The sequence below is a fragment of the Anarrhichthys ocellatus genome, unplaced genomic scaffold (genome assembly GCF_004355925.1).
Source record: "Anarrhichthys ocellatus isolate YVR2014 unplaced genomic scaffold, GSC_Weel_1.0 scaffold3, whole genome shotgun sequence".
Classification (NCBI taxonomy): domain Eukaryota; kingdom Metazoa; phylum Chordata; class Actinopteri; order Perciformes; family Anarhichadidae; genus Anarrhichthys; species Anarrhichthys ocellatus.
The window spans coordinates 17,704,057-17,714,539 of record NW_022280033.1 but is presented as its reverse complement, the minus strand read 5'-3'; the positions used below and the strand labels follow the sequence as shown (position 1 = coordinate 17,714,539).

The window sequence follows — 10,483 nt, the reverse complement described above, 5'->3', positions numbered from 1 at the left end:
GGGGGGGGCTCGCTTGGAAGCATTACAAGACCCCGACGCTCGCAGAATCCCAAAACATGAAGGTCCTTTTGAAAAAGTTTGTTTTCTTTAATATTTCAAACTCACTTCCTTCACTTCACCGTCCAGAAAGGTTGTAGTTTTTATCAATTGAAAAAAAAAAAAAATCGAATGAAATATTGTATTAAACGAAAAAAAGACCACATGACCAAATTTGGTGCAGTTGCTGCTAATCAGAGATGACAAAATCTGTCTGCGATTGTCTTTGCTGGTCGAGGCTACAATGACTTTTTGACAGTGAAAGTATCTCTTGCCCTTCTCACCAGCTCCTCCTTTGGCCTATTCATCGCACAAAGCTGCTTAAGCGCACTTAAGCGCATTAGCATTTGGCTGCCAGGGGACCATATTGACCCTGCATTTGGATGGCCTAAATGAGTGAAAGATGGAGCGATTTGTTAGGCTTTAGAAAGTTGCTTTTGGGGAGGTGGGGGGGGATGAAGGAATGGGGTTGAGGCAGTGTGTGTGTGTGTGTGTGGGGGGGGGGGGTCCACTTTCTGTCAGTGCACGGTGTTTGTTCTAATCTGGCGTGCCGTTTCTCCATGGCCGAAGCCGGACTGATTTGTGACATTTCAGTCTAAAGGGCCCTCCTTTGCTGCCCCGCTATATTGGCTTGACCCGATTATCTAATCTGTGCTTTGAATTTCAATCAGGTCACCCGATCTCCGCCGTGTGGTATGGGAACCGCTGGCTGAGGGATTACCTCATTCAACTGTCTTCAAACACAGATGGTCGAATGTTTAACTAATTGTTAAAAGAGTCCACAAAGGGGAATTTAACCATGCACACAGTCCATGTGGTCAGTACATAGAGCCGGACCAAGAGGGGGGACAGTGAGGTGGCGGTTTGTGGGATGGTTCTTTAAAAAAAAAACAAATCATTCAATGCGGAGCATTGTAGTGCATGGTACTGTACAAAGTGTGAACATGTTAACAAAGTCAAATACATTCTAACCATCTTTTTTCCTCATGAAGCCGTGTGTATTCCTAACAGGATTTGCCCTTCACCCTCTTTTCTTCTTCTTCTGATCACTCACTCTCCTCCTCTCTCCCCTCCAGAGTCTCTGCTCCACTGCCACCATGCAGACAGTCAGAGCCGCCGACACCAATGAAGTCGACAAACTAATATTCCGAGAAAGTGACAATGACCGAAAGGTGAGCTATAAGTCATTAAAGGGGAACACCACCTAAATTTTACAATTCCAGTATGTTATTTCCATGGCCTCGGAAGGGCCAATTCATATCTGTGAACATGTGCTACGTCTCTCCCGAAGTCACAAAACAGGGCGGTAAGTCTCAAACTTGTGATGTCATTGGATGTTAAGTCTGGAGACGCTCCATTGACAATGAATGTGGTGTTCTCGGTTGTGAAACAGAAAATGTACCCATATACTCATTCCCCTGGGTGCTCTTTGTCCCATATAACGTCTCTCCTAATTCATTAAATGTCCACACTTTATACTATTTTTAGTTTTCTCACTCTAGTTTTTTTTGGACTTAGGAGAAATGTGTTCATGTTTACTCATATGTTTAGACAATAGGAATAATATGTATGGATTTTGAAAATAGGCGTAGTTCCCCTTTGTGGCGATTCCATCGAACTGAATGGATTTGGCTGCAGAATTGCTGATGTGACGAGGCCCTGATAGGAATACAATGATGCATCTATGCTACATATTGAAAAGGGAAAATTGCACTTGTAATTAAACCATCGCTAACACTAATTATTTTTCTAGTTCTATATTCGTCATACATCTCAACCTGAGTTATTACAGGTTGTGTTAACATGCATTGTAAAGTGGTGTGATGCCTCAGTGAGACACGTGTAGAACTACCAGCGCCGTGCGCCACTACTGTTCATCAGCGCTCTAATTACAAAGTGCAGCTCACATTAGCATTGGTATTAATCAGAGCGCCGTTTCTCTCTCGCCGACGATTCAGGTTGTTCTTCAACTTGAAAAGAAGCTTTTTAATTATGTCAACCAGGACGTTTTCCGGGAAAACAATGGGACCTCGGTAAGTCACTTCCTAACCCTTTATATATCAATCTGCTCTCCCATTTCTCCACTTCCAGTTGTTTATTATACATTTCAAATCACTTCATCAGCTGTATAGACGTTCTTCTTCCAATGTATACTGACAACAGCTGCCATTTACTCCATTTCAAATTGATTATCTTTGAGCAGGACACAGCACAAAGGAATGAAAGTTAAAAGTATAAACGCAGCTACAGACAATTCATATTTAGATAGCAGGTACAGAAAGGGAAGTGTAAAGGTAAGTAAGCGTGGGTGCAAACCTCAGACATGGTGACGCTTCGGCATCTCTCTCTCTCTCTCTCTCTCTCTCTCTCTCTGTGTGCCCTCCCCCCCCTGTGGGGCCAAATGTCTTTGGAATAACTTTTATATGAGTGTAAATGAGCTGAGTGTTAAATGTCTGCAGAGAGAAAAACAGCCGCTACACATTTCCACTTTTATATGGCTGTATATTACATCAAGTAGTTCAAAGTTGGGCCTTGTTAAACAAAAAAAAAAAACACTAAGAACACACACACTTACACACACACACCCTTACTCGTCAACAGAATGGACTATGAAGCCGCTTGTCTGGGAGCTTTAGTGTCTATTCATGCTGTTGGCCTTAACAGTAAAATGTATTAACTTCAATTGGAATTGCATCCTGATCTTATCGTTTCACAAAATTTAGATTACAAGGAAATTGTATATTAGAGTTTGTTATGGTGGTTTATATGTGTGATATGAGCCACATCTTCCTTTTACTTTTGATCTGTTCTTATGTTTGCGTGACACTGACTTGATCAATGAGTATTTTTTGTCTGTGAAGGCCTGAACCTACCTGATGCTCTTTTCCAGCATTGCTCTGCTTCATGCCTGTGTACTGAATGCAGCCCCCTGTAGTCATACAAGTTGTGAAAAGGAAGTAGAATTTACTCCACTACTTCTCCCTCCTCCCGTTTCTTTGGATTTACAGGGAAAATTCTCCAACTTTTTACGTGGATGTCCAATCCCTGATGATGTAGTAGATTGAAGCCATAATTTCCTCAGTGCTGCTATATTGAATGAGAAAGCTGAGTTCTCACCTTGGATTTCTCATCTCTGCCTCTGGGTAGCCAGGTGGCGCCGTGCTGCTGAAAAACAGAACTTCCTGAACCTGATGCTCCATTTGGTAAATAAAGTTCAAAAACAGAACTTCCTTGTTTTCTTCGCTGGTGTTTTTCAAACAAATTCCTGTACGTTTACATGTACATGTAGGCACTGCCGGCACTGCTCTGCAAAAACTGGGGGGGGGGAGACTCAGCTTTCTCTGTCAACATAGCACGCACTGAGGGATTTATCATCATTTACCATCAACACTGATAGGACATCCACATAAAAATGTGGTGAATTTTCCCTTTTAAGATGAGGGGAAATGTGTCTGCACTGTAATACAATATCACACATTAACTGTGTTCTGTATGTGCTGAAGTTACACAAAGCTTACCCAGAATCCAGCGCGGTGCTGCGGGTTTAGTAACGCTTGGACGCACAATTTCATTTGTGTGAACAAGTCTGTCTGTTTGACCTACCAATTGAAAAACTAGGTTGTTTTTCGAGGGAGAAATCATCCTTAAAAACTTTTCCTAAATGAATGTTATCGTGTGATAATTGTTCCTGAATAAAAAGCATTTAAACAGACCTCTAGCGATGAAGGTCAGTCAGCTATTTAAGCAAAGATGGAATTTGAAAGACTCCGGCATGATGCTGGCAGATTACACGTTACCTTACACGTTATGATGTTGGACAGGGGAGAATCATTGAATCTGATCTGCAGAAATGTGCAGGAAGTGTAGCTGTAAGAGGCTGAGGCACCCCCCCCACCCCACCCCACCCGACTTCCTCCTCACCAAGCCTGACAAGATGGATGACATAATGGGGGCATCAGAGATAATCTGATGGTCATGGTCTAGTTAAACACACCATGTTATGATCCTTATAAAACAAACTACCTTTCCAAAAGGATAAATGTCCCTCCTCACACTCCTCCACTGGGGGAGAAGGGGGGAGTGGAGGGAGAAGAAGAAAAAAAAAATCCATTGCATCCTTCATCAACTGCAAGACTTGTACCGGCTTGACAGGAATTTAATTCGAGGCAGCTCTTGAAAATAATTATTGTATTTTGAGAGGAGTAATCATTGGCCGGGACATGATTGAATATGTCCATGCCTATTGACTTTTGCTATGATTAATAGGTTTGTTTAGTCGATATTCCCATCGAAATTGTATAATTAATTATCCCCGGCGCTGTCACGGCGGGACGATGGAGAGCCCTGATGAGTATTTGGGAAGATTAAATTTTCCAGGCGCTCGTGGCGTCAAGGGCCACCGCGGGGGCCCTGCTCCGGTGGAGAGATGGGAGGAGCGTGTTGTGTGTGTGTGTGTGTGTGTGTGTGTGTTGTGTGTGTGTGTGAACGCGGTGCGTCCTGTGCTGTGCGTCTGTAGATCCGCAGCGTTTCCTTGCTCTCCTGGAGCACACACCCTCCTCCGTCCCCATTGATTTTGTTTCAGTATCTCTTTATTGTGACTTTATCAGTGTGGTGTCGGCAGATGGGGGGGGGGGGGGGTTAGCAGGAGAAGGAGGGTGCGTTTGTGTACTGGCTGTAGCAAGTGATGAACCTTTCCTGTCTGGCCTGCCTCTCCTTGTCATGCTGGCGGCGTAGTCCTCAGCATTACTCAAAAGCCCCGGAGACGACATAGAAGAATAAAGAACAAATGCCGCTCCAGCATTTCTTTTTCCTGTCAGATCTCTTCCAGAAGCCATTCTGAATGAAATGGGACCTTATAGGATTCATATAAACTGATGCCGTACAGCGTCCCCTGGTTGTCTCTTTCTCTTTTTTTAGTCCGCCTCTCTTTGGAATGGTTTGGGAGAAGTGTTGACTGCTTACTTAGCTCTCTCAGAATAGATGGTCTACATGAGCCGCGGGCCTTGAGCTCTGTATATACTCGCGCTTGGCACGGTGGCGTGAGCCTCCGCAGATGGTGCGCAAGCTCCGAGCAGGCACGAAGGCGGGTTGATGCTCAACACGCTGCTCGGTATTCTCCGAAACGCCAGAGGGCGCGCAAACACGAAATGTGCTGTGAAGAATATTCATTGACGACTTTATCGCCTTCGTACAAGCCCTGTAAAGAAAGAAATAAAGTATTAAATGCGTTACAAAGAAACAAAGGTTGAATATCCTGTAAACTATTTTATTGGGCTGCAAAATGTATACTCAGAGTTCTGGCGCGCGCCCCTCATGACTGCTTCATTGCGGCGACTATAATCTACGCTTTATCTACTGTTATATATTTAAATTATGTTTTTTTTTTATAGGTATGACATAGTTATGCTAACAAAGCCTCTGAGTGGAGGAACAAGCCCAAATTGTGGCCTTATTTTGGAATAGTTTCTCAATGTCCTTCCTCTACATAACATGAACATGGAAGTTCAGATGTGCAGTGCACTGTAGTGTTTTTGTGTTTGGGTTGGTCCCTCTCCACAACAATCAGTCCCCCCCCCCCAGTGTCAGTGTCAGTTTATCGCTTTTCACACAAAATAATGAAGATCCCATAAAAAGAAGGAAAAATATGGCCTCCTGCAATGAAAGCCAAGTGCGCGGTGTAAAAATCAAATTAAATGACCTTTCACCCCAACATTTATTGATGGCTTTTAATGGCAGCAGGTGTTGTCACAGGGGATATTTGACAATGCGTAAATCAAAGCACAATTACAGGTGGTGGACAAACCGCCATCATAGTGAGAGGGAACAGTGAGAGGGGGTGCAAAGCCCTCGTATTAACTTCTTTTTTATATTTTCTTTTACCCTCAACTTCCTGCTGCTTGGCCATCACTGCCACTCTGATTTAAGAGCTCACCGATCGTCCAGGCAAAGTCAGAAATTTGAGCCCATGACAGGGTAGTTTTTATCCAGACACTTCTTCATCTTTTTCCCTCTGTGATATTGCCGAGGCTGCATCATCTCGCGCCACCTCCTCCACAACTCCCAAGGTCATTTCTGGTTGACAAACTACTCCTGGCCTTATGTCACGAGGCCTTCAACCAATAGAAGCTGTTTTTTTTGGGTTTTTTTAAACCACTGACCTGGCAGAGCATTATGCCTAATTGACCTGGGATGAAATGTGGTGTGAAATTTGTTGCTGCGGGGTTTTTATTCACCTGAATGAATTACTCGACATTCACTTAAGGCACAGTCTCTGTAGACACACACGGCCACATGTTGGTCATCCCCCGTTTAAACTGTCGCACTCGTATAAACTGAGGTGCTTTACCTCAACACTGTTCATGTGTGTGCCTATAGAAAATGGTTAATTATTGATTTGGGCACTCACCATTATACTAGTATGAGCATGTAGACTCTTATGCTGGGTTCAGACTACACAATATTAGCCCAATTATAGCCCTGCCCCACACACTGTTTATAGGAAGTGGACGTACTCACAGTGATGTCACCCATTGCTTTGTGGACTGCTGTTTTGAAGCCTAAAGTTTGGCATTTTGGCCGTCGCCATCTTGGCTTTTTGCAACCAGAAGTGACACAAGAGGGCGGAGCTAAGTACAACCGAATGCTGAATAAGACGAGCTGAAAGATTACAATTTGCTTTCATTAACTGAAAACAAGGGTGAAAGTTGTAAGACGAAAATGCGTACAACTCTCAGACCAGACAATGCTGTCGTAGTAACCTGTCAATCACAAGGTAGCCACACCCTAAAACATAATCTGCTTTATGGTCTATTATACTCTAAATAGGACCATAAATTACTAAATGAACATCATGCTGTATTGAAGAAGATGTGAAACTAGAGATTGAGACCATAAACTCATGTTTACAATGTTTACTGAGGTAATAAATCAAGTGAGAAGTAGAGTCATTTTCTCATAGACATTTGTACAATTGGACTTATTTTTGCAACCAGAGGAGTCGCCCCCTGCTGGCCACTAGAGACAATGCTTTCAGCCATTTCTACATTGGCTTCACAGTTGGAGGTTGCTGGGTCGGATCCTGATGCATCCAACATTCCGACAGAAAGTCTAGAAGCCTCATGACGTTTTCCAATGAAGGTCGAGGAAAACTGGTTCTGAAAAAACACAGGACGCAATGCTTTGGACTATTCGACCGCAGCAGTCTTTTAGCAAAATACCATGTATACCTAGCCATCAAGTGTATATTTAACATGCCCTTTACAGGGTTCTGGTTTTCGAAAGGAGTCAGTTTGAAACATTAACAAATCAGCCAGAAACAGCGTTTCAACCAACTCATAATGCTTAACGTTAGCTTAGCTAGCTAGCTACAGCTAATAAATTCCGCTAGCAACAGCTGTCTTTTTAGACAACTAAATAAACGGTCACCGGCTAGAGATGAGAGGCTTGCTTTTGTCTTCCTCTGTCTGAAATCAGGAATCCATTGTTTCAAAATGACTTAAGATTTTCAAGTGGTAAATCTAGCAACAGTAACTAAGTTGGGCTGGGCCTTAGCAAACAGTTTTATGATATATATATTTTATTTAAAAGTTTTATTTTCATAATGTATTATCTCAAAATTATTGGTATTGCTATCAGCCTGTCAGGCTGCAACACACACACACACACACACACACGAGGTGTCAGCGGGTGAATGGCGAGATGGGGTGTACAGTGGAGCGTGGGGTTGCATCCCCTGCTCAGTCATCCCTCATCCACAGTGTGCGAGTCTCTCCTGTGACCCCGGCAGTGTGAGTTTGATGAATGCAGCACATCTGCCCTCCTGAACCGCCGAGACTCCGTCTGGGAGGCCCCTCTGCCTGCAAGTAATGGCCACTGTTCTACACCACTGACACGTAATCACACTCTCACACACACACACACACACACACACACACACACACACACACACACACCGGACTTTGGCTTATTTTATTTTTGTATACATGTGCACTTAACGGCACCGCGAAGACAAACAATCCATACGCGGTCATACATGCGCAACATAAATATGTCAGTGTAGATGGAAGACTGTAGTTACCTTCTGCTGATATTACATCCTTCCTCCCATGCCTCCACTTTGTGAGGACGTCCTTCCGAGCATTACCCATGTGCACCGCGTCATCCCCCCTATATGATATTTCATCATGTAGCCATCAACACATCGCTGCGTGTAGTACACCAATGTAATGTCATTAACGTCGAGCTGCCGGTACAGCCGCTGTCAGACTCACGCCGTCTAGGATGAGGTCTTCATCGGGCCGTAATTGTAGCCTGGTGTTTGAAACATGTACAATAGCCCAATTTACCACGGAACAAACGTGTCCCGGCTTCATCTCGGTGTCTTCCTGTCTGAAAGGAAATGGGGAGGGGCGGGGCTGACACGAGGTCCTCCGGGGTAGCTGGGAAACGTTGGCGTCAAGTCTCTCAGTGAGGCAGCCATGCAGATGCCCGGGCTACCTGTTCATCTCCCAGATAATTAATGTGTACAAGGAGTCGCTAATTGCACTTTTCACTAATGATTTATGGGCTTTGTGAGAGGGGGGGGATCGGGGGACGTGCGTGTGTACACTCTGGTGAGTGAGTACAGCTGGGTGAGGAGACATGATTGATGAAGAGTGTGCGGATGCACTGTTAGTGTGGAGAGATAGACCCCCCCCTCCCCCAGTAGGACAGGGCGAGTGACACACACTCACACATACAACTGGTCAATACAAAGATAACTAAACAATATCTACTCCCCTAAACTCTCATTCAGTTTATTCTCAGCCACCCCTCACTGAGACTGAGACTGTTGATAGAAGAGTACAGACTTCTAGGTCCAGTTAATATCAGAAATGGAATTAAACTGTCTGAATCGGAAGAGGCCTCGAATCGTCCTTGAATTGTCTTGGCATGTGTCTGTTTGTTGGGGAATAGTCAGTTTGAACCCTAAATAAACACCATTTGGACCATATTTGTATTTGGCAAAGCTGTAACTGCTCAGAGGCCCACAGTGGAACACTGTTAGAGGGGGGATGTGTGAACTGTGTGAATGTAAAGAAGGGCAAAGCTGGGAAAAGAGCATTCAGGCTTTGTTGACTTTCCCCTTGATCAAAAATGTTTTTGAAAAAATGTAAAGTTCTTTTTTTTCCTTTTTCTTGCTACAGCTTTTAGAGTACGACAAAGAGCTGTCGGTGTTCAAAGATCGGCTGCATGAACTGGAGATCTCCTTCCCACCCAGGTATGGAGCCAGCTTACATCACACACTCACACACTGAAGCCTAAATCATTCCTTTACTCTCTGATTTCTGCTACTGTCGGCACCTCGTGCAGTGATATCAGGTCCGTAAGTTGTCTTTAGCCACTCTAACGCGTCTAGGTACGGCAATTTCATGGTCCCCGGAGGATGAATCCTACCGAATTGGTGATCCCCTAACTTTCTTTTAGATAAATGTCACAACATCTTCATGCAGTTTGATGCAGACATTCATGATCTTTATGATTGTTGGTGATCTCCCGATCTAGTCGTGTTGTTTTCTGCTTAATGAGCGATGTGGCCCTTTCAGGGCTCTATAAGAGTGATTTTAATTTTAATAGCACAACGGCAAGTCTTGGGGCGCACAAACACATTTTCTGAAAGGAATAATGAGCTTTTTATTGGTTTATTATGCCTAAAACAATTTTCTCAAATTATGATTGAATACTTTATTTTTAACATTCCAAAATCACCAAATTCAGAGATGGTTTTTATGAGTTTTCACCCACACGGTGCCGTCACTTGTTGGTAAATGCAGCGACTACGCTGACCAGATCCTGGCCATAGGGACTCATTATTAATATGTAAAATCAGAAGCAGTTAATCACCCCCTTATTGTCCAAAATGGTTTTAAAGCTGTTGGACCTGTGTTTTGACGGGTATCAGTTGTTAAGTATGATTGGAAATGGTCCCAAACCTTCTCCCATGTGTATGTTTTTCCATATATGCGTGTGTGTGTGTGTGTGTGTGTGTGTGTGTGTGTGTGTGTGTGTGTGTGTGTGTGTGTGTGTGTGTGTGTGTGTGTGTGTGTGTGTGTACCGCTGCTCTTTGGGCGGCATTGATATTCCGTCTCAGTGGCACTTGGGGGAAACCGGAGCGGGGTGGTCTCCTCTCCTCTTCCTCAAACAAATGCATTTGCAATTAGCCCTTTCAGAGGAGAGGGAGGGCAAACACGCGGCCGGCGTGGAAATATGTTTCGGGAGCGGTGCGTTAATGGCGCTTGACCTTTGCCGCCGGTTGTGACTCAATCAGTGCAGATAATGAAACGCTGTAATCAAACAATAATTACTTGATAAACTGCTCTAGTGGCAGGCGAGGGGCGGCGGGGATTTGTGTGTGTGTGTGTGTGTGTGTGTGTGTGTGTGTGTGTGTGTGTGTGTGTGTGTGTGTGTG

The 10,483-nt window shown here is 44.1% G+C and overlaps 1 protein-coding gene across 2 annotated transcripts in view; it reads left to right on the top strand.

Annotated features, from left to right (window-relative positions):
- inpp5a (inositol polyphosphate-5-phosphatase A) overlaps nt 1–10,483 on the top strand; it is a 163,110-nt gene that overhangs the window by 138,169 nt on the left and 14,458 nt on the right. For both annotated transcript variants that reach the window (XM_031877122.1, XM_031877130.1), the window contains exons 10-12: nt 1,113–1,208; nt 1,995–2,069; nt 9,222–9,295. In XM_031877122.1, coding sequence (XP_031732982.1) covers nt 1,113–1,208; nt 1,995–2,069; nt 9,222–9,295 — 245 coding nt within the window. The remainder of the gene's footprint in view (nt 1–1,112; nt 1,209–1,994; nt 2,070–9,221; nt 9,296–10,483) is intronic.